Source organism: Vombatus ursinus, unplaced genomic scaffold (genome assembly GCF_900497805.2).
Source record: "Vombatus ursinus unplaced genomic scaffold, bare-nosed wombat genome assembly UNPS02014781.1, whole genome shotgun sequence".
Taxonomy (NCBI): domain Eukaryota; kingdom Metazoa; phylum Chordata; class Mammalia; order Diprotodontia; family Vombatidae; genus Vombatus; species Vombatus ursinus.
Window position 1 is genome coordinate 37,431,874 of NW_020954559.1, and position 25,816 is coordinate 37,457,689.

Here is a 25,816-nt window from a genome sequence, read left to right on the forward strand (position 1 = left end):
GTCTGTCTATCTATATTATCTTGACCATTAGAATGAATGGCTCTTTGAGGGCAGGGAATGTTTTTGCCTTTCTCAGTAATCCAAGTGCTTAGTACAAAGCCTGACACATAAGAAGAATTGAATAAATCTTTACCATTCACTCATCATTCATCTTCTCCAGTGGGATAGGAAAACCAAATATAGAATAATTCAGTTTGAAAGTGACTTTTTCACTTTCAAGAATATAGGAATCACCCCTGCTATTCTCTTTGTCTTCCCATTCTTAGTAGTCTTAGAGGCATTTATCCAGTTTCATATTTAATAAGTTGAGGAAACTGAGGCCTAGAGAAAACAAGAGAATTGTCTAAAGTCACATAGCCAATTAGTGGCAAAGTTGAGACTTCAATGAATCTCTCCTAGATTTCAGATTGGCATTCTCTCCACCACACCTCAGAGTAAGTCTTAGACACACATATATCATCAACTCCACAAACAACCAAACTTTTCTTTGGTTATGGAGAGGGCTAAGGAAAAAATGCACACCACTTCTGGGCATAATGTAATCTACTGGTTCCACAATAGAACTCATGCCTCAGAAAGATCCCCAGTTGTAACTGATTAGTTCCTAATTCAAAAGATCACGAGAATTGTAATGGCAATGTGAAGAGCAAAAAAGTTATTGTGCATGCTTTGTGTCTTTTACAAGAGCTGGGGATTGAGGGAAAGGGTGGGAGAAGAGATTGCTAAAAATACTTGCGTAAGTCAAGATGGATTCTACCCTTTACAGATCACATCAGCCATACAATTTGCTGACCTAAAATGAGAAGTACAAGGTAGATTCTTGTAAGACATTCAATAGGTCTTTAAATACTCTTAAACTGACTCTGTTCTTCCGAGGACAATTAGCAAAAAGCTTGTAGTGTTTTGGAACAGCAGGGAGATGACAAGCTGAAAACACAAATTCCCCAAGAAAAATAACATTACTGGTGCTTCAATGTAGCTTAAGCAGATACAGCATGAATTGAATGCATAAATATCAGAGGAAAAATGCCGTTCTAATACATAATGATTCAAGCACTCTAGACAGCTACATTTCTTCTTGATCTCCTTTATCCTATATGCACTGAAATGCAACTTTTCTCCTATGTAATTTTTTTTTCATTCTACAAATAAATTCTTAATTCCTAAATACACAATCTCAGTTTTTAAAACTGTGGCCACAAAATTGGTCATTAGGAAGCCTTGTATAAATTAAATCTTCATCATTCAGGAGCAGTTCTTCTTAGGAAACAGTGTCCTGTGATTTTCTTTTTGTTTTTTTGTTTTGTTTTTAATAGCAAGTAATGTATTTTAGATGAAACTCCTCTGTCTTCTCCACCTCACTTTCAAAATGTGATCCAGTTTGCAGAAATATAACTTGGGTAGAATCTCAGACCAAAAGGAAGCCTACAATTCTACCACTCTGAACCAACAGAGCTTTCCAGTTGGAAAATAAATGAGAGCTATGGAAGGAAGAATTAGAAAAGGAATCATCAGCTTAGCACAAGAATAAAAAATCTTTCCCAAACAACAAACTCCTTAAAAATTAGAATGGACCAAATAGAAGGACTTAGAATGCAAAATGAGAGAAATATTTTTTAGGACATGGTCAATGTGGAAATTTGTTTTGATTGACTATAAACACTTGAAACAGGGCTTTTGTTTTTCTTACTTCCTCAGTAGGAGGGAGGGGGAGAAAGCTGATCTCTGTTTGAAAATTGGAATCAATTTTTTTAAAAAGGAACTAATGTCTTCAGGTAGTGAGCTAAAGTGAAAAAATGAATGCTAAGTGATGGTTGATTAAAATATATTATGGGCTCAGATTCTTAAAATCTAGTCAATAGCTCACTAATGTTTAGACTCCTTAAGAGTTTGCCCAATACGACAGATGTTCTAATAAACCCTGTCTTTGGCTGAAAGAAGGCTTGGGTTGAATTCTTTTGGGTAGGATCCACATGTCATGATCTCAGTCCCAGCACCCTTAAACTCCTAAACCTCAACATTTTGGTGACCCATATGGGGAAACTGTCTAACCCCAAGTTCTTCTCTAGCCAAGATAGAAGGTGTGTAAGCTTGCTCCCCTCTTTCTTACTCTGCAGCTGGGGTCACTCTCCAAGCACCAAGACTTGGAGGTACTTTTTGGACAGACAGTTATGAGGCTGTCTCACACTTGGCCTCACACTTTCTTTTAAATCAGTGACTTTAGCTTCTACAGAGATTATGTGCTCTTTTAGTGTTACTGACTTTTGCTTTTATTCTTCAGATTGTCTTTCACTGAATTATATTTACATGTCAAATCTCTGGTTCTCTTATTTGCTTCTTTGGAGACACACCACTGTGGATCCAAGTGTTTTTGCTCTGCTAATTTTTTCTGTTGTCAAGGCTGTTAAGTTCTGTCACTTTTTTTTCATCTAATTGATTTGGCTTTTTTTTCCCTTCTTTTGAACCATTCTGGAACATCTCATTTTTCCATGCTTTCCTGGGATTCCACAGGGTTCTGTGTTTCACTAGCTATTGAGTCAATTTCATTTGTCATTTAATATATATTTGGAGAAGTATGTAATCTTTTTGATGTTTTAGTACTCACCCTTTCTGCTAGCTTTAGTACCTTCTGTTTTAATATTTTCTTCCTCTTGAAATCTTTGGTGGTTTTAACCTTCAAACATCCTTTAACAAACCTTTAACAAACCATCCTAAAACAAACCTTTAAACAAAAACATCCACACATTATGTATGTATAAAGGTTAAAATCACCACAGACAGAGACATAGATGATAGACAGATAGATAGATAGATAGATAGATAGATAGATAGATAGATAGATAAAGGCACATACATATATCCTCCTGTCCCTTACTTTCTGATTTCTCTTTTAATGGTGGGTTGAGATCCCTCAAAAGGAGCAACTCCATAAAAAACTAAGCAGAGGAAAGAAATTGAATTTCCAAGAGGGCTATATGAATATCTAGAAGAGTAGGAGTATAGGTGTGTCATGCCAAGGTCTCTTCAGGATTGTACTTCTATCAACTTTTTTTTTGTAGGTAGGTAATACTCCAATTTTCTAACATCCTCCTTAGTGTTTTTTCAAAGAGCCTTGCACTTTAAACCTTCATCATCCCTGACTGTCGTATGTCTCTGTTGTGGAAAGAAATTGTGTTTACTAAGTAAGGTGGTTTTCTGGACTTTCTTCTTGAGACCATTTTACATTTATAAATTTCTCTATGAAATGGTCGTTTCTTATAACTTGCCTCTTGATATCAGAGATCCCTCCTTTCCTGGCTAGGTTTTTGGTAAAGTAGACTTACATAAGGACCTCAAATTTGCAATCTGTGTGTCATCAATGATGATGTGTGATGCAATAATTTACAGGACAACTCTGGTTTTAAAAATCACAAGTTAGGGGCAGCTAGGTGACGCAGTGGATAGAGCCCCGGTCCTGAAGTCAGGAGGACCTGATTTCAAATCTGGCCTCAGATCAAACATCTGGCACTTACTAGCTGTGTGACCCTGGGCAAGTCACTTAACCCCAACTGCCTAAAAAAAACCAAAACAAAACAAACAAAAAAAAATACAAGTTAGCTTGCAAATCATGGAGAATTTGATTATGCTAAAATGTTTATTAAGGAATGTGGCTGAAACTAATAGTTTAAATGAAGTTTGGAGAGCAGGGCTTTTAACGACACATGCTAGACAATTACCACAGATATATTTAATTGGGGGAGAAGTGCACACCATGCTTAAACTTTTAGAAGGCAGCTAGGTGGCTCAGTGACTAGAGTACTGGGCCTCAAGTCAAGAAGACATGAGCTCAACTCTGGCTGCAGACATTTACTAGCTATGCGATGCTAGGCAAATCACTTAATCTCTGTTTGCCTCAAACTACTGGAGAAGGAAATGGGAAGCCACTCCAGTATTTTTGCCAAGAAAAGCCCATAGACAGTACTGGTGTGTTAGACATGATTAAACAACATTTAAACTTATTTCTAATGGTTCTTAATATAAATTAGTTCCATTTGAATTACTTTAAAATTTTTATAATGGAAATATACAAACAAATTTTGAATGATACAGAAAAAGTAATGATATATATGAACTCAATATATAAAAATAGCTCTATAATATTTACAAGTTCTTCCCTGATAATTAAAACAATAAATGTTTAAATATAAAATAAATTCTCAGGGTTTTTGTTTCTTTCATTTTTATGAATGCACAATTTTGGAATGCTGAAATAAAATTCACCATTAGGAGACTTTTAGGAACATAGTCCAGTTTAGTTAAACATATGAATACATTTTACATTTTTATTTTTACTCATCAAATCATCCATCAGAGTATGTATTGGTCCAAAGGTCCAGGACCTAAAAATAAATTGAAAGAGAGCTAATGGAAATAAAGTGAGTCCATAAAGCAACTTAATGGCATCTTTTCTTTGTAGTACTTCATTTAATTTTCATTGAATAAAACCCTACAAACAGTCTTAGTTCATCAACATGAAGGAGTAAGTGACAATGAATGATAGGTGATATTGGCCAGTGTCATTGGGGTTAAGCTAATGTTTTTTATATCACAGAAGGGAGTGTCTAACAGCTTTTAAAGAACTTTTTTTAAAAGCATAAATGCCTTGAGTCTTAACTTACATCAATCAATCATCCTGCATTTATTAAATGTCTAATAATAGCAGGCATTGTGGCTAGGTGCTAGGGATATAAAGACAAAAATAAGGTAATCCTCACCTTCAGGGAGTTTACATTCTACTGGAGGGATATAACATTCACAGATAAATACAAGATACCTAAAAAATAAATACAAAGGGTGTTTTGTTGTTATTGTTGTTTTGTGGGAGTGGGGTGGTGGGAGGGCTAACAAGACCCATGCTTTGAAGGGAGGTAGGGAATACAAGAGGCAGAAACTAGGGGGCAAATTCTAGGCACTGGGTACAGTCTGTGCAAAGCTATGGAGACAGGAAATGGAATGTCATGCAAGGAACAGCAAGTAGCTACACTTGGCTAGAGTATAAAATGTATGAAGGAGAGTAATGTGCAATCATCCTGGAAAGAAAGGTGGGATCTAGATTAGTATTATTAAATGACAGAGCATGTTTATATTTTATCTAAGGAGCCACTGAAGCTTCTTGAACAGTGAACTTGAAAAGTGACATAGGCAGACCTGTGCTTTAGGAATTTCAATTTGGAAGGAAGGAGAATGAATTGGAAAGGGGAGATCCTGGATGCAAGGAGACCAATTAAGAAGCTGCTGTTAGGCTGACTTCAGAAAAACCAGGAAAGACTTGTATGATGAGTGAAGTTAGCAAAACCAAGAGAACATGGTACACAATAACAGCCACGTTGTGTGATGACTCATATCGATAAACTTAACCCTTCCCAGCAATACAAGGACCTAAGACATCTCCAAAGACCTCGTGATGGAAAATGCTATCCACATCCAAAGAAAGAACTATGAAATTCGAATGAAGATCGAAGCATACTATTTTCTATTTTTTTTTCTCTTCTGTTGAGTTTTGTTTCCTCTTTCTGGTGGTTCCAATTCTTAAAACATCACTAATGTGAAAATATGTTTAATAGGAATGTACATGTATAGCCTATATCAGATTGTGTGCCATCTTGGGGAGGGTGGTAGGGAGGAAAGGTGAGAAAAATTTTAAACTCAAAAGCATACGGAAGTGATTGCTGATAAATCAAAATAAATTAATTAAAATTTTAAAAAAAGCTACTGTTAGAGAAATTGGAAAGTCAGGGTGGGTTCAGTGGGAAACAGAATGACTTTGATTTGAGATCTATTTATTTTGAGATGCAGTAGAATTCAAGATAAAGGGACATATCCAACAAGCAGTTGGCAATGTGAGAATGGAAAGCAGAGAGATGAGAAATGGATGTTTTGATTTGGGAGTCATCTATCTATACAGAAAGGCTAGTTGAATCTATGAAAACTAATGAAATTACTTGGAGAAAACGAGTGAAGAAAATAAGAGACCAGGGCATAAATCTGGAATATACCAATGCATAAAGGGTGGGATACGGATGATAATTCTGCAAAGGAGACTAAGAAGGATCAGACAGAGAGCATCAAAGGGGTAGTGGTCAAGAGTATTACGTACTATAGAGAGATTAAGCAAGATAGGTACTGAGAAAAGGTCATTGGATCAAAAAGAGATCATTGTGACTTTGGAGCAAATTTAGTTAAGTGACGAGGTTAGAAGCCAAATTGCCAGTGCGCAGGAGGTGACAAGTAGCTATAATGAATGTAGGCAGAATTTTTTGGAGGAATATGGTGGTGAAAGAGAGAAGACATAGGATGAGAGGTTAAAGGGAATGGGAGGTACAAAGAAAAAAGTGTTTTTAATATGGGGAACATTTGAACATATTTGTAGGCAATGGGAAGCAATAAGTTTAAAAGGAGAGATTAAAAATCTGTGGGGAACAAGGAGGTCATTGACAAAAATGGTTCGGGTATGCCAAAATATTTATAGCAGCACTTTTTGTGGTGGCACAGAATTGGAAACAAAATAGATGCTCAGGGTTTTTTTAAATGGCTTCACAAATTTTCACACAGGAATGTAATGGAATATTACTATGCTTTAAGAAATGGCAAATGTGAAGTATACAGAGAAGCATGGACTTAAATGAACTAATGGAGAGTGAAGTAGAGCCATAAACACAAAATACAAGGTTATAACAACATAAATGGAAAAACAACTATAATACATTCTAACTTGAATGTTGTGAAATTATAAGAACCAAGTTTGGCCACAAAGAAGAGCTATGGCAAGACGCTTTTCCCAATTCTTTTGCAGGGTTGGGGATCCACAGATATGAAACATTGATTATCATATCATTTTTTGTTCAATGTATTTACTGATTGGTTTTGCTCAGTTTTCTTCTTTTTAAATATTGATGTTGTAAGGTATGAGTCTCTCGTAGGGAAAAGGGAAGGGGGAGATAAAGGCAATGTAAAAACAGAAAATATTAAAGATTTTCTTAAGGAAAAAGAAAATTAGGGAAGAAAGGATGATTAAAGACAAAAACAGGAGGTCATGGGGTCAAGGGTACAAGTACAGGAGGTGGAGTTGATGTTGATAAGGAGATTCTCTTAGAGTAGACGCAAAGAAAGAGAAAATAGGAGATGAGTGTTGAAGTGATTTGAAGAGTAGCAAGGGAGCTCTTATTGGATGGCCTCAATTTTTTCACTGAAGTATGACGTGAAGTCCTCTTCTAAGGAGACAGCAATACTAATAACTCAAAAAGAAAAAGTTTGTAACAACTGCTGTGGAAAGTATGACAGTGTCAATAAGGGAAGAATAAAAGAATTGAAAGGAAGCAGTGAAGGCCCAGTTGAAATTGGATAACAAATTTATGATGGACCATTGTATGGTTTCCAACTATAATGTTCTGCTACAATGGAAATATAAGGGAAGAGGGTAGATGGTAGAAATAATCTAGTGTTGGAGTTCAAAAAGAATGAACAGGAGTTGTAGGACAACAGGGTAAAGGAGTTCAAGGGTATGGAACAATGCAAAGCTGAACTGGTTAAATAAAGGGTCAAGATTTGGAAGGTTTAATAGCAATATATGCTGCTATATTTATAAATTATCCATATTTTGGTGGATTAAAGAATTCATTCTCTATGCTGTTTTAAAAACTAGAATTAGAATTATCATACCTTCACATTTAAACTATTAAGAATTCTAAACTTCTTTGAGAATTTAGTTCTGTATTGGCAGAAACTGTGAGGCTTCATTATCTAATTCAAATTTCTAATTGCAAGGAATTTGGAATAGACAAGATGAGAACAAAGAAATGGCTTCTAAGTGAGAAACTGCTGAATTTCATTCTTTTTTATACATATTAAATTCCATAAGATCTTATTTCCTGACTTTGGAGAACAAACGATAATAATATTAATAGATACAGTAACATTTTAAATCTAATTTTCTCTCTCTCCTCCACATAATGTATAATACTGTCCAAGGTAGTCAAGAAATAGACAATATATTTGAAAGATAATTGCATTTTAATTTTCCTAAACTTTTATGTATAGAACATAATAAGTGGAGACTTAAATGACTTGATATAATGATATTTTTACCAAAAAAATCTAACAGTAATATATAAATATTTACAATGAAAAAATAGCCAAGTCAAAGGGATATCTTCATTATATGAATCAATTTCTTTCTAATACACATCAGAATTTTGAACATAAAATGTTTCAATCACATCTATCTATATTTACACATAACTTCATCTGACAATTTTGAAATCTAAACTTAAATTATTTAAGTGAATTTTTGTTTCATGTTGATTCTATTAGTGTTTTTCTATATTTTTGCATATGACTTTTAGAAGTTACCTGAAATAGTAAACCAAATATAAAAATGTAAACCTTGAAGCAAGAAAGAAAATAAATGTATGTAAAGTTAATGTATCAAGATACAAAGGTTCTCACACAGGCAAGTACATTACAACATTAAAATCAGTATAATAAAACACTTCATGTATTTCTTGGTAAGGACAATATTTCAGGATCTGATTGATTTGTTATTAACAAAAACTGCCTCTTAAGAGGATGCTTTAAAAAAGTTAATGACATCACACCTTACCTCAATATCCTATCACCTGTTTTCTCTAAAAGAAATTGTGATTTTTGAAATGATGAATATAAATAAAAGTATAGAGCTTAGAAAACTCCAACAAAACACGACACTCTTTAAATACAAAGTTTCAAAAAATAAATTGGAATAGTGCAAACCAATCTATTTAACTTAGTAATATAACAAATATATTCAATTCCAATGTATAAACAACATTTGCTTTTTGTATTTCTACCATGATGCCACACATTCACATGTCTGAAGTACTTATGGGCAGACAGAGCTACAGGCCATTTGGTTTTCATTCTTAAGTGTGGATCTTTATGTCCAATCACATGTTTAACATCCTTTACAGATTCAATAGATGGTTTTGGAATTTGTTCACATATGGGAACTACGTCGCCCTCTAGTGCCCAAAGACATTCGAAGCCGTGGCTCTCTTGCTTTATAATGCTCATTGAAGTCCAGTCTAAAGCTAAGAAACCGAAGACTCTCATCAGAACTTGTTGTCAGTAACACCAAAAACTGCTGTACAATACCCTGGAGGAAAAGTAAGAAAGAGTAAATTAGATGTAGTTTAAAAAAAAACAAAAACAAACCACAAAGCAAAAACAAGACAAAACAAACTCTTAACAATCCTCAAAACTTATGTCCAAAATTGCAACCTTTTTTTTTTTTGGCTTAGATTCCAGATCAAACAGAACCAAAACAGGTCACATTTTTTGTATCCTGAAAGTTAACACTGGGAAAAAAGCATTTCAGAAAATTAACCACTTTGTTCCTGCCTCCTCACCTTAAATTCAACAACAATGAGCAAGGTAGTGAAGCAAAACATAACAAAACTTTTAAAAAAGAAACTCATAGGAGGTTATCTGAAATAATTTATTGCACATAGCTGAAACTTGAGTAAATATTCACTAAATGAATACTTAAAAAGCTACTATATTTACTTCAATATTTCAAGGATGTGTGATTTTCAACAGGATGAGTATTTCTTCCACCAGTGCAACTCACAAATCTGATTTACTTTTCTGAAACTGATGTGGCCAAAAAATTTACCACCATTCAGCCAAATTAGTGGTATGTCTCTCCAAAATTAGCTAGACTTGTCCATAGACAAAAGATGTGTGAACTGTCACTAGGCCTGTATGCAAAATGTTTCTCCAACATGGTAAAATCTGCTAAAGCAATCACTTTGCCAGAATTGTGTCTGAGAACCTAGGGTCACCTCCATACTACAATGAGGTGCTGGAGTAAAATTTTAAATTCTACTTACTTCACTAATTATAAAGCTATAAAGAGAGTATCTCAAATGAGTAGAGGAACTAATAAAAATATATACCATATAATTCACTTCAAATTACATGTAAAACACTTTCAATCAATTATACGAATCCAGTCAACAAATATTTATTCAGTATATACTACACAAAAGGCACTGTCAATTTAGAACTAAACCTAAATCCTTGAAAAAGAGGGAAAGTAAGCATTAAATATTAACATTAGAGACTCTAGAGTTAATAAGATGTGACGTTTGTTAAATTTTAGATTTCCATCATCATCATCACTTTTTTATGGAACAAAGAGGTACTTAAGAAATCCCCAAATACCATCAAGACTAATAAACTAATGGGTATCTATCTGCCTAGGGCATGCTTTGTTGCCCTAATATGTTTCTCTGACTCCCTAAGGATAAATGTCATCTAAAAAAAGAATGGATCCACTACTACAATCTCTATTAATCTTGGCTCTCTTTAAAATTTGGCCTGTCCTCTTCACTTCTGATATGAAAAGTAAGTACTGAAGGTAAAACAGTATTTTAGGAAATTTACAAAACTATCAATGTGTATAGATAAAACTAATCTAAAGCAATACATGTATCATCACTATGTACACATATAGATTCATTTGTTCATTCAACAAGTATTTATTGAGCACCTAAGTACTATGTGTAAATAAAAAGGGAAGCATTGAGAGACAAAAAGAATGAGGCATGGTCTCTGTCCACATGGAATTTATGGGCTAGCAGGAGAAAGGGCACCATCTTCCTTCCAGTCCTCAACTCTTCATTCTTCTTCAAAACCCATATTCTATTATTTATTAAGTAGTTTGTCCATTCTAGATCCACACCATTCTCAAATCTTTCTCTCTCCATTCAATCTAAAACTAACCAAGGTTATATAGTCTTACAACTTCTCACCTGGACTACTTCAATAGCTTCTTAACTAGTCTCTGCCTTATCTCTTCTCTCCAATCCGGATTACATATAACTGCCAAATTGATATTCCTAAAGGAAAAGTGACATGTATCATACCTAAAGCATGACACTACACTACTTAAGAAACTTCAGTGTTGTCTCCAGAATAAAAATACAAGCTTCTCTGTTTGGTATTTGAAAGCTCTCACAATCTGGCTCCAGTTGACCTTTCCAGACCTTAACATATTCTAGTTCTGGCCAAACAGGTTTACTTACTGTCGCCTGTAATTGAGAATCAATGTTCTACCTTTGCACCTTTGTCTAGGCATCTCCCCCCCATCCCCTTCTTCAAAAGTCACCTCAAGTATCACCTCTTTCCTACTTAAGGCCTTTCCAATTCCCCCTTTGTTAGCTACCTCCCAGGGTTGTTGTGAGGATCAAATCAGATAATATTTGTAAAGTACTTAGTACTTTTAAAGTACATAGTAGAGGCTTAATAAGTGCTTATTCCCTTCCCTCCTCACCATATTACTTCACAAATATTTTATATTTATTCATCAATGCATATTACTTCCCCCCACCCAGCAGCATATAAGCTCCTTGAAGTTAGCAACAGTACTTGTTTCTGTCTTTGTATTCCTAGCACTTGACATAGCACCTAGCACACAACAAATGCTTAATAAATGTTTGTTAAATGAAAGTGAAATATAATAAGTTCAATGAGGGAGGAAAACAGTGCTAAGACAGTTAAGAGGAGAAAAGAATTACTTTCCACAACTGGTTTGGGAAGGAAAGTTCCAAGATGCACTTGAACTAAGCCCTGAAGGATAGATGCAAGTGAAAGGAGGTGAGGGGAGAACATTTCAGGCAGTGAGAATAGCACAAACAAAAACACAGAGGCAGAAAAACACTAGTTTTTCTAGTTGCATAGAGGGGTGGCTGAGACTCCTTAGAGGGTCATGTCATTGCCCCAGGGGGCAGTGGGTTAACCCTAAGGAATGATTAGCCAATCAGAGGATGGGGCAGTAGTTTGCTACAAAAGCCAATCATGGGGTTTAAATCCAACACAACCACACCCAACAATACTCTCTCTACTCCATCCTCTATTATGTACAATCTCTTCTTTCTGAGTTAAGTGCATTTATAATTAATTAAAACAAATTTTCAGGGCAGTTATAACCTAAACTACTAATAACTGCAGTTATCATTGGGAAAAGTCTGTTCTCTCCTCCATCCCCCAGATCACATCATGGTTGTGATAATTCCCCTACAAGAAGGGTTCTGCAAAGGAAGGCAATGACAAGTTAGTAAGAACTCTAACCTACCCCATTTTCATTCTGAGTGGAACAGAAAGCATTATACAGGATGAGCAGGCACAACATGGATTGTAATCTGAATCACAGATATCACGGAATTATCTTCCACCACCCCTACCACCCCGCTCCCACACCCACCCATTTTTCAAACTTTCCTATTACTATGAAGGGCACTACCATCTTTCTAGTCATATGGAGTCCTACAACTTCAATACTGTGTTCTATGTCTCATTCTCTTTACCTCACATATCCAAAAGTTGACAAATCTTGGTTTTTTTCCCCCTACTTTCACATCGTTAGCATCTCTCTCCTTTTCTTTACTCACATACCTATGACCCTAGTTCAGGACCTAATGGCCCCTCACACTTAGACTATTATAACAGCCTTATAATAAGTCTCCCCGTCTCAAATCTCTTCCCATTTCAATCCATCCTCCACATGACTCTCAAAATAATTTTCTTAAAGTGCAGGCCTGATTATGTGACTGCCCTACTCATAAAACTCCAACAGCAGCCTTTCTGACTTCGGGATCAATTACTTTATCTTTCCCTCCTCCTTCATAAATTACTCTTTTAATCTGAGTTTTATAACATATGTAATTATTAGTACAATAAAACATAGACATAATTTATAGATAAGTAAATGTGCATATATTGGGAATGTGTGCTCAAAATTTTTTTCCTGATAGGAATACACAATCAGAAAAGATTAGAAATCCCACATCTAGAACATAGGCTGTATGAAACAGAGTAGTGAGAGACTATACTGAAGGACTTCAAAGTTAGGTTGTGCCATTAAACTTGAATTCAGTAGATGATGATAAGCCTTTTCTCAGGCCTCTTCCTGAAACTCACCCCAGAGTTCCTCTAAACAACACAACACCCCATCCCACCTTGTTAGAGCTCCTATGCCAAGCCACAGAGAGCAACCAACAATAACTAAGTGAGGGAAAAGTCCCTGTTTCCATTTATCTTACAAGTGGAGGAAAATGGATCCCCCAACTACCACGGGACTGAGAAAAATGTGTTCTGGGCCTTCTAAAATGAAATTCCAAATGTGTCTTTCTACAGCTACACATGGTAACTGAGTTTTATACTACTGTAGAACAATACTTCATAGAATCTTAGAGTTTTATTTGATATTATTTTTATAATATTTTATTACAATATAACATAATTATTATTATATTATTATGGGATAAACATATTTGTGTGATCGGCCCTAGAAAGCTAACAACCATTTACAGACTTATTCCTATGGGGAAAAAAAAAAACCACTGGAAGCTCCAAAGATACAAATTATAATAAAGGTAAACTATTTTCAAGTCAGTGATTGCCATATATAAAAAGTCAGACATATTATGTGTGTGATGAGGAAGGGGAAAGGGAAGAAAGAAAATTATATTTTGTCCTGTGGAATATTGTTGCTGAAAACACAGACAGTGACTTCCTGTTGAGTGATAAATTTGAAATAAAATGATATGTGAAGCTCATTAAAAGTAAATCTGAGTAATTTTTCCTTTTCACAGGTATGGAACTCTGGGTGTGCACTCATTTATGAAGCAGTGAATGACAAATAGCTGCTGACACGCTACTATTTCAAGTTCCCCTACAAGGAGAACAGAAAGGAACTTTTTCTGTGAAGGAAAGAGACTATGAATGATAATGATGTACAAAGAAGATTAAGACTGTAATTTGAGTGCAACTGGGATTATATTGATTAAGATTACTTTTTTTAAAAAATCTATTAAATCCATCATGTAAATGTGTAATGGTAAACAGGACCATCATAGTTCCTTTTAAAAATGAGTACATAGACTTTTTTTTAAAATTGCAAGTTACTCACTATATTAACTCCTTTACAACTGTATTGCCTATTTTAATTAGTAATATGGAGTTAACCACCAGGTATTCATTTTGAAAGTCATATTAAAAACAAATTATGCATAGAACTAGCTTATATAGACACTTCATACATTTTATATTACATATTTTTTAAAAAACAATTTTGTATTACACACATGATTATTATTACATGTAGTCATTAGCATCTTCACATTTTTCAACAAAAATGCAAAATGGGACAAAGTAGGAAAGGGAGAGTTAAAATAAAAGAAATATAGAACTGGCATAAAGGTCACCTCTCATTTTTGTCTCTGAAATGAGTTTTTTGTGGTCAGCAACTATGGCTGACTTGGAAGATCCAAAATAAGATTTGCCATAAGCAACTCTCTATAAAGGTAGATTAATAAACTAGATTCTGTTAGAATAACTTATTTTAAAAATGAATTGTAACTGTCAAATATTTACCACAAGACAACTACTGAAAATAATTCTTTGCTACTACTGTGTCATGTACCTGATAAAAATGTGTCAATATTCGCAACTGGGAACACATTTTTGGTATAGATTCTTCAAATTCTCTAATCCTCTTTGCTTCCTCCTCTTCCTCTGCTGCTGTGATTCCCCACTGACCCTGTAAAATACATTTCAAATTTTATTGAAAATTCTAATGATGTCAAGTTTAAAAAGTAAAACTCCATTCTTAACAATTTTGAAATTACCCAATATGTGAACATAATGTGCTAAGGCTCATATTATTTCAAACATTCCACCAAATAAGTATTTGCCCTTCAAAGCAGTGACTTATACCAATAACAATGCCAGTATTCAACATATTTTTAGAATTCTTCCTTTGAAATTGCTATTATATCCAGTTTTTATTAGCCACATGAAAATCCCCATTATGGTCAGTCACACCTCATTTTTGACCAAAGACGTTATTTAACCTCAATATCTACCTTACTAACCAAGTCTGCCTCTACGAATGACTTTTTTTTTCCCAAACCGAATCTGTCTTTTAAGGGTGATGATTTATCTCACGTAGAAGATAATTAGAAATATATGCTAGCAGCACTCTCCATTACTTCAGGCACGCAACCAGAAAATGTTGGGGATAGCCATCAAACTGAGTCCAATGCATGTCAATATTCAAAAATTATAAACCTATTTATAAAGGTAATTTAGCATTACATTATAGCATTTTAGTGCTATAATATTTAACAAGGCACTTCATAGCACTGTGTGAACAGCAAATAATTTTAAACATCTTAATCTTCTAAAATCAGCAAATTCAATGAGATTGATAACAATCTGACAACATTCTTTTCCTGTAAAAGTTGAACTAAGTTCTATCTGGTTCTAGTCTCTCACGATTACGGTATTTTTGAAAGAACACAGGTTCTTGATTTGAATTCTACTCCTGCATTTACTGCCTATGTGATCTTGATTAACACACCTTACCATTCTAGGCCTCAGTTTTCTTATCAGTAAAGTAAATGGGTTCAATTTAAGTTAATTCAATAGTTATTTATTAAAATTGGACCAGAAAGACTTAAACTAATCACCAGACTATGCGATTTCTAAGGTCACTTTCTGGCTCTAATCTTAAAATCATCAGATCCATTGCAAAGTATAACCCTTGGAAAAATTCAACTATACTCTTGGAAGAGTAATTTTCCATCTTTTTTGAAATAAAATAAGCTACTAGGCTCCCAAGGGGTCAAATAAACAATTTTCAAAAGAAGAAATGTAAACTATCAACAACATATGAAGAAATACTCGAAATCACAACCAAGAAATATAAATTAAAACAACTACAAGGTAGTCGCCATCAAAATTAGCAAGGATGGGGAAAAAAAGTATAGTAGAGGGACTGATGGAGGACAAACACAAATTTACTGCTGATAGATCTATTAATTGGCTTAACAATTCTGTAAAACAGGTTGTACCTTTACTCAGTGCTTGGCACATTTTAAGTGCTTAATGAGTGCTTTTTCATTCATTTTATTAATGAATTCAGTCTTTAAATTTTATATTCAATTCAATTCTCTTCCTCTCCCCACCCATTAAGAAAGAAAGAAATACAAAATCCATTATAAATACGAAGTCATACAAAACAAATTTTTGCATTAGCTATAGTCTGGGGGGAAAAAGTACAAGAAAGAAAAAAAATGAAGATAATTTTACAGTAAGTACTAAGGCCCAAAGAAGTTAAACACAAGAAGGGAGATATGATTGCATCCCTATCAATTAGAAGGTGATAAGGAAACACTGCCAGTTTTAGAGTTGGGAAAGGGTGAGAAAGGAATACCTAGATTTTCAAAACGAGAAAAAGTGAAGTAACAGGGAACCAAAGTGGGAGAAAGGGGACAACTTAAGGACTGAAATATTGTCATTTGAGGCAAGGGAATTAAAAAACTAATGTAATTGGTGAACTGATGATCTTAAGGTATGATGTGGCACACCTTTGCCCTTCTAGGTTCAGAAAACATTCTGTTACGGTGAACCTAATAGATTAGAGTAGGGGTGGGGGACCTGCAGCTTCAAGGCCACATGTGGCCTTCTAGGTGCTTGAGTGTGGTCTTTTGATTGAGTCCAAGTTTTACGGAACAAATCCTTTTATTAAGGGGATTTGCTTCGTGAAGTTTGGAATCAGTCAAAGGGCCGCACTTCAGGACTTACTGGGTCCTTGGGATTAGGGTATGGGTTTTTTTGTTAATGTTGTTGATTATCTATGTGAGTGGATCACTCTCTTGGGAAGGAATGGGCATATAAGTACTGTGCAGGACACTGAATACACTAAGGTGGCTGGAGCTGTGTATGTTGGTGCATGAGTCCAGCGCTTCCTGGCTCTGGAAGAAGTTCATCAGTTCAGTTTAGCTTCAATAGAGAGCTAAGGTAGGCCGTAAAGAGGTACAGAGTCAAAACTAAGATACTTTTAGTCCTGAGAATCTTATGCTAGGAGCAGCATGGGAAGAATAAGGTTCAGATAGGGCATGGAAGCTGATCCTTAATGTCCCAGGTCACAGAAACCAATGCCAATTTCAAAAGATAAAAGAAGGGGCATAACTGCAATATGCTAGGGAAATTTTATTTTATGTAGACCAACCAGAAAGAAAGAGGAATAGAGATGACAGGATTGAAGTAAAAGAAAAGCCAGAGAATGGAGATCTTCAGATAAGGATAGTGACACTGATGGCCTAGATCCCAAGAAGGAAATAGTTTTAGAAGTCAGAAGGTAAATTGAAAAATCGCATTCATTTAAGAGCTGGCAGAAGAAAAGGCTCTTTCTAGGTTCAAGACCAGCAAACCAGAAGAAAAGTCTGTTGCCTGAAGTCCATCAGGAGAGATCGTACTGAAGGGCAGGTACTTGCCCTAAACCAGAGATTTCCACATTCAACAAGGGTTAGAGAAGAGCCTAGAAAATTAAGACATAGTCTTGTTGAGTCAAATGGAACAAAGAATACACTAAATTCTATCTAACATCAATACAAGACCTAGAAGAAGCAGAATCAGTTAGGAATAAAGAGGAAGGTAGGAAAAATAAGGCCTAGTTTTCAGCAGCTAAGGTATTGGACCAGGACTCTTATAAACACTGTAAGCTAACACTTGTTATACTCTTTGGCTACTGTGTCTCTCCTGTCCACTGTAAATTATAATATGTACCATATAACTTAATCTTATGTCCATGTACTGATTTTAGGGTACAGGGCAAGACATATTGGAAAATCTCTGTTCCTTAGAACCTAAGCTGGATGATTTCCTAACCCAAGAAAAGAAGTGACCATGAGAAAAGCCAAATACCAATGAGGCAAGTGGTGGTATTGTTATTAGAATAAAAAACTTTTATGGAGTTGAGAGATGTCCTGAATTCTATGGTATCTTATATTCTAATGCTATATAGATACACTCTTCATCTTTGCATGGCAAACTAAGATTGTATTCCATTTTTAAAAGGTTGGTATGACAGAATTCTGAGAAGGGAAAGGAAGAAAAAGGTCACAGTACTAGAGAGAGAATACACGATGAAGAGTGCCTTTTGGGAGACTTCTGGCTGGTATCAATAAGAAGAACCAAAATGATGAATTATGAAGAACTAAGGAATAAGCAGTCACCACGACTCATTTTGTCACACTTCACTTTTTTGTCACACTCCACTTATTGTTATATACTTAACTTATTATCTCTTATATGGCTTCTTGTATATATTCTTGAAATTTATCTCAACTCCTAAATAATAACATTTAGATGGTGTTTGAAGCTTACAAGTACTTTCTTACTATCCTATGAAATAGGTATTGTTATGTGATATATTATTATCCCCATTTTACACATGAGAAATCTGAGGCTCAAAGAAATTATATAACTTTCCCAGAGTTACACTGCTAGCTAATAAGTTTTGGAGTCAGGACTCCAAACCAAATCTTCTGACTTCAAGATCAGTGGTCTTACCACTAACACCATATTCCCTCACACTGTGCACATAAATAACTGCCTAATAACTCTGATAGTATTCCTAGCCTGTTATACAATTTCTCAGATGCAACAGCAGTTTCTAGATCCCTTTCTGTGTCCTAAACATGGTTATGTAAAGTATACTAAACAAGTCTAGTTGTACTATTTATGCAAATTTATTTTATTTGAATGAGTTTTACAGGGAACCATCAGCTCAGACACAATGGATCATCATGTTATCATCACACCAAATAGAATAAAATACGACAGAGATTTTGACAGACAGCCAAACTTGCTTTATAGTTTTTAGAACCCAGACCTATCAAAGGCATCACTTTTGGGGGAAGGAGAAGGAAGATATTAACGTCACTGTAATAAGTATAATAAGTTTCAACATTATACATACCCTGTACTTCTCCTGTATCTGTTCATATGGCAAAAATTAAGTTCATTTTACCATGCAGCTTTCTATATTAACAATGTAATTCACTGAGTAAAAAATAAAGTTTATATTATAGCCAGTCCTGAAAGATGAATTGCAAACAGGATGAATTATAGTCGTTACGAGTTTGTTTGCCTTTATTTTAATATGACAATGAATTTAATCTTTAAAATCATACTATTTACTAGACATTCTATATGTTGATGTGATATCTAAATATCCCATGACCAAAAGTTTTAGCAGAAATATCATCAGATCTGTTCATGTTTATGACTGTGGCAAAGGCTTTTAGAATGAAGCTCCTATTCTCAAAGTCCATTCATAAAGATGTTTTAGGTATAGTAACTCTCAAAAACTATGAAGGGCTGCAATTTACATCAGTATAGAGAATATCCACACCAATGAAGTCACTAAAGTCTTCAATAATTGAAGTGTGATTTCAAACTATACCTCAATTTCATTTTGTTTTTTCTTTTCCTCAAACTGCAATCTCCTCTGTAGTTCTTCCAAAGCAGCTCTGTATATTGCATCTTGAGCATTCTGAAGTTCAATGATTTGGTCAAATACAGCTCGAAGTTGATTTAAAAGGACCTGGGAAATTAACAGATTCAAGATTTCATTTCTACAACTAGCAAGATTAACATGTACCCCAGTGTTCCTTTTTTTGATAGTAACATCAACAAAAGAGAAAGAAGAGAGAAAAGACAAAACAATGAATTTAATATGCAATTTTTTAAATCCCAGAAAATCATCAAAGCTAAAAACTCTAATAAAACATTAAAATGGAAATTCTAAAACTCAAACATTAATAAAATTGAAAGCAAAAAAAATAAATCGGATTATTTTTTTAAACTAATAAAACAGATAAACAGCTAGCCTTATTATTTTAAAGAGATGTACACCAAATTGTATCAAAAATGAAAAAGGAGAATTTAAAACAAATAAATAAGAAATAAAAGAAAATAACAAATTATTCTGCCAAATTATATGCCAACAAAATGGAAAACTTGGATGAAATGGATACATATCTACAAAAACATAAAATACCCAGATTAATAGAACTAGGTTTAAATAAGCCATTATCAACAACAACAAAAATTAAACAAACCATAAATGAACTCCCAAAGTTAAACCTCCAAGACCAGATAAATTTACAAGTAAATTCTGTCAACAGAAGAATAATTAATTCCAATATTATACAAACTGAAAAAAGAAAAACTAGAAACTGAAACTTGTTATACCAAACTAAAAAAAAGACTATTTTATCAAGTTGGAAAAAAATGAAATTCAAATGTAGGAAGAAAAGGATAGGAAGTTCAAGGGAAAGAATCAAAAAAGTGGGAAAGAAGGAGGCCTAACAAACAGTACAACATCTCAAATTATATTACAAAACAGTAATCATCAAAATGATTTGGTACTGGTTAAAAAATAGGAGGTCAATCAGTGTAACATATTAGGTATACAATATTCAGAAGCAAATAACCCTAGTAGTTTAGTGTCTGACTAACCCAAAGAGTTCAGATACTGGGGCAAGGACTTGCTTTTCGACCAAAAAATGCTAGGAAAACTGGAAAGCAGTCTAGCAAAAATCATGTATAGACAGTCATACATCAAGTTAAGCTCTAAATATATACAAGACAGACATAAAAGATGAAATCCTAAGAAAATCCGATGAGCAAGGAAAAAATATCCTTCACAACTATGAATAAGTTAAGAGTTCAAAAGTTTAAAAGGGCTTTTTACAAACAAAACCAATGAGGTTACAGCAGAAGAAAAACAAGCAATAGGGAAAAGAAGTTTGCACCAAGTCTCTTATCCAAGGTAAAAAATAAGGTCTCTTATCTGAGATATATAAGGAATTGATTCAAATCATAAGAAAAAGACCCATTCCCCAGTAGATAAATGATCAAATGATAACAAAAAGGCAGTTTTCAAAGAAAAAAAATCCAAGCCATTAGCAACCATTTGAAAAAATTCCCCAAATCACTAATAATTAAAGAAATGCAAATAAAAACAACTCTGAGGTTTCACCTCACACCCATTACATTGGCAAAGATGACAAAAAAGTAAAAATCACAGTTACTGGAAAGGCTGTGAAAAACAGTGGCATTAATGCACTGCTGGTGGAACTGTGAAATGGTAGACACAACTATTCTGGAAAGAAATTTGGAACAATGTCCCAAAAATCATTAAATTGTGCTTACCCTTTTATCCGATGATATCATTACTAGGTTTAAACTCCAAAGAAATTGAAGAAACAGGAAAAGGACATAAATATGCAAAAGTATTTATAGTAGCTCATTTTGTAGTGGCAAAAAACCGTAAACTAAAAGGGTGTCCATCAATTAAGGAATAGCTAAACAAGTTATCGTATATTTATGTAATGGAATATTACTGCACTATAAGTAATAACAAAATGGATGGTTTTAGAGAAACTTGGGAAAATCCAAATGAAATGATACAGAGCGAAGTGAACAGAATCAGAAATACAATGAATGACAACAGTATAAAGAAAAACAACTCCGGAAGACTTAACTCTGATCAACGTAATGATCAACTTCTGATAATGAAGCATGCTACCTTCTGATATTGTGGTGATGGAGCCAAGATGTAAAAAGTGGAAAAAGAAATACATTTTTGAACATGGACAATGAGGAAATTTGTTTTTGCTTCACTATAAATATTTATTACAAAGGCTTTGTTTTTCTTTTTTGTTGTGGTTACCAACACTACCCACATCCCTCACTCCAGGAAAAGTAATGGGAGAAAGAGGACAGGTATAGGTTGGCAGAAAAAAAAATAAGCGAGTCATTGAAGCAACTTTTTTTTTAAATGCATGAGGAAGAAAAGAATCACAAATAAGACAAATTACAGAGAATTTATTACATATTTTAAAAGAAAAGCATGGTATACATAATAGAGAGCCACAGTTTCATGTCCAATCTTTTTTCTATTTTATTATTTATATGGAAATGTTTTTATTTGGTGTTTATTAAGTTTAGAATTTTTTAAATTATAATACATAAAGGTTATGTAACATTACTGAGCTATAAGCAAGAAGGAATGATCACTTCTCTGTAGTTAGAAAAACATGAACTTACATGAAGTAAGCAGAATCACAAAAACAATATGCACAATGACTACAATGATGTAAACAGAAAATAGCTAGCTTTGTTGAACCCTGGGCTTTCAGACATCTATAGCTTGACACTGAAGGGAAATGTTCTTAAATTCTCACAAAGCCATTAGCAAATAAAAAGTGTTTTGTTGTTGTTGTTGTTGTTTATAGAGCTCAGATGTTTTTGGTATGCCCATCTCTTTCTCTTTTTCATGGGTTAGTACTATATAATCCTCATAGTTATAATGCCCACAGCTCCTTTAAAGGTACAAGAATAAATATGTCCCATCTACAGTTTTATTTCCATTTGGGGGTGCTAAGTTAGTCCTGTGGATATGTCAGTATCTCCTCTTTCTAAAAGATTCTAATCTTAAGGGATGAGTATTCATTTCATGAGTATTTTATCAAAGAATGTAGGCTTAAAAGCTATTTATTCAATTTTCAACAATAGGATATTACTGTTTCACTTAAAAACAGAAAAATATTATTTGTTATTTTACTAAAATCTTCCCACCAAAGACCTATTGCGACTGTGGCACAGAGATGATATTAAAATCTCAAAGTTGATGCCAAAATACCTCAGATAACTAAGACCTGACGGCACATAACCGATAAATAAAAGTGAATGATACATCTACATGGGCGTCATGCTGTGGGTTGCTGGAAGTCATGTGGACTGGATCAGTAATGAGTCAACAGTATGGATATGGAAGGGGTATTAGTCCATTCAGATTTGCAACAAACACTATCCTCCACCTATACAACCCATACTTTTTCACCAACAGCTACAAAAGAAGCTAACATAATTTGCAAAGCCTGTGATCTTTCACAATCTCTCCTTAGGATCATGTGATATAGGGTTATAATTAACTTTTGAGATCATTAGTTAACACACCTCTTTTACAAAGAACAAAACTACAGCCCAGATAGGAATATAGGTTAGATAAGAGCAGAGGTAAAGTAGCATTATATATCAAGAAGATACACTATGTGGGAAGTCCACTAATGAAAGTGGAAAAGCATTCTGGAGAGCATTTGACTAGGAATCAATAAAAGGAAAAAAGAAGAGATATTGTGGTGGTGGTATATTACAAAGCACTAGGAGAAAAGGAATAGGGTGATGATTTCCTAAGCAGATGAAAATGTTGGTATGAAGATAGGTTATCCTGGTGATGGGGCTTCAACTAGTCAGACATTTTTTTCTCAATTACAGTCAAGGCAGCTGACAAATTCTTCACTTCTCTTAATGATAATTTTATCTTTCAGGAGGCAGAAAGGGAGCAACAAGGCAAAATGCTATCATATGCCTGATTTTGATCAATAAGGAAGAACTGATTGAAAAAGAAATGACAAACTGTAGAAGGAAGTGACCACTCCATTTGTGATAGATGATCAGGGAGATGATACCCATAATAGTCTGACTCATTTGCTAGACCCTTTGGGAGAGAAGAATCTAATAAAGGATACTTAGGTCCCCTTAGGCTAAGATTCTCTAGGGAAATGTGGCTTAAGATGGAGGAGACGCTCTTAAAAATGAAATTTTGACAAAATGAAGATACATTCTTATAAGGTAAAAAAAAGAGGAGTTGTTGAAATGTGGCAACACAGTAACTTCGCCGACCAACTCAAACTTTCAAATTACATATAGGGAATGCAAATAGGTATGTGAGGATCAATTAAAAAAAGTGGTATTATAATTACATCAGAAAAAGGCTGAAGCACAGGATTAGCTGAGACTTCTGAGAAACATCAATGGCAACCAAAGGGACTCTAACAAAATGTTAGGGGTAGGGGCAGCTACATGGCGCAATGGATAGAGCACCGGCCCTGGAGTCAGGGGACCTGAGTTCAAATCTGGCCTCAGACACTTGACAATTCCTAGCTGTGTGATCCTGGGCAAGTCACTTAACCCTAACTGCCTCATCAAAAAAAAAAAAAAAAAAAAAAAATGTTAGGGGCATGAGAAAGATCAAAGTAGGACTAAAATCAATGCTGGGGGTGGAGGGGGGCAGGGGAGAGAATGGAAAAAATCTAATGGACATCAATAAGATATTGAACTATTTTCATCGATTTTTCTATCAAGTAAGCAGCTTATTAAAGGTTTACTATGTACTGATCACTGTGATAAGCACACTATCCAAAAGAATGATCTTCACACTGGAAAGGGAATAATGCCCAAGACAGAAGGATATTACTTAGCAACCCTCAATGAGTTCAAGTTACTAGACTTAGAAGAGTTATATTTCAAGTTAACTGAAATGTGCTGATGCTAATGTTATTGCTGAGTCACTATGATCTTTTTAAAAAATGAAAAAAAGGAGTGTTGAAGAACTATAGATGGGCAAATAATATACTTATTTTCAAAAAAGTGAGGAAATTACATTTCTCAAAATGGAGGATAGTAACCTTGACTTCATTTCCTGACAAAATTTTAGAATGCATGTTTGTGAGCCACATCTTGAGAACACTTTGAAAGTAATCACTGTAGGCTGGGACAGATATAACAAAAATAACCTATGCTAGGATAATCTTGTTATACTTTTTTTTGGATAAAATTACTAGAGTAGATCAGGAAAATGTGGTAGAGTATACCTGGATTTTAGCAAACATTCCCATGACATCTTTTTGAAGAAGATGGAAAAATGTCAGTCAACATTTCTCAAATATTCTGAAATTTCTCTGCATTCATATTCTATCTAAAGTTAATCCAGGTTTAAGGTATTTTAAGAGATTCAGAATCAACTTGAGACTTATCTATTTTAGTCATTAATTTAACTGCCCACTGATTTTTGCTGTATTTCTAAATTAAACCAACTGTGCATAAGAGAGATTTCCTAAAGGCAGGTCCCTATATTGTTATAAAGGAAGACATCCTTGAGTTAAAGAATTTCATTGCAAAACTGCCTTAATTTCAATTAACAAGTAAATACATGTAGTCAGAATATTCCATTCTCTAAATCATGCTACATAATTGTACTATATTTTCAGAAAATCTCAGTAAGATGAGCAACCCAGAAGAAAAGTAGTTTAGCAAAACAATAGACACAGTGACCAAAATAATGTAAATGGAAAGAAAAAAGAACGTACAAGAGAAAAGGAGGGAAAGAAGGGATAGAGAAACAGAGGTGGAAAAGACAGGAAGGAAGGAGGGGAAAAAAGAGAAGGAGAAAGAGAGGAAGAATTTAGGATGAACAAGCCCAGTCCCAAAGAAGAGATAAGAAAATATACCACCCTCTTTTCTTTGCAAAAGTAGGGTACTTCTGACGGTGGAATAAAGCATATTGTTAAATTTAGTAGATGTGTTGGGTTTTGCAGTAATGTTTTTCTTTTTCTCTTAGTCTATATTACAAGGGATGGCTCTCTGGGAAGAAGGAGACATTTGTAAATGAAGGTAACATAAAAAAATATTAAAAAATTTTAAGAGATCTGGCAAAAAGTTTTACAGTATGCTTTTGTTTTTTGCATTATGCATTTAGTCATCTCAGAAATTATCTTCTTCCCACTATGATGCCTCATCACGGTCAAGAGATGGCACTGTGCAAAGTCTGGCAAGTCCCATACCAGAAATGAAAAGGTTTCAAGAACAGGCCTAATGACTATATGTCTCATTAGAGCAACCTAGCTAAGTTTAAAGAGGCTTGTTATTAGGGTAGCTTTAAAGTGATGAATTGCTTAACCATAGCAATTCATGAAGACTGTCAATAAGGCACAGAGGGGTTTTCAATCTGTTTTAGTGGAGGAAGTAACCACTCTGACATAATCAATCACAGATCTTGGTGTAAATATATTAACCAAATTCTATACTTCTAACCCCCCAA

General features: G+C 34.4%; 1 protein-coding gene across 1 annotated transcript in view; it reads right to left on the reverse strand.

Moving 5' to 3' along the window:
- Positions 1 to 8,422: 8,422 nt before the first annotated feature.
- Positions 8,423 to 25,816, reverse strand: part of LOC114046104 (gamma-tubulin complex component 3) — a 144,861-nt gene continuing 127,467 nt past the window's right edge. The window contains exons 20-22 of the mRNA XM_027866357.1: positions 19,331 to 19,471; positions 14,501 to 14,617; positions 8,423 to 9,169 (exon numbers count right to left, since the gene is read on the reverse strand). Of these exons, the coding sequence (XP_027722158.1) occupies positions 9,011 to 9,169; positions 14,501 to 14,617; positions 19,331 to 19,471 (417 nt within the window). The 3' untranslated portion in view covers positions 8,423 to 9,010. The remainder of the gene's footprint in view (positions 9,170 to 14,500; positions 14,618 to 19,330; positions 19,472 to 25,816) is intronic.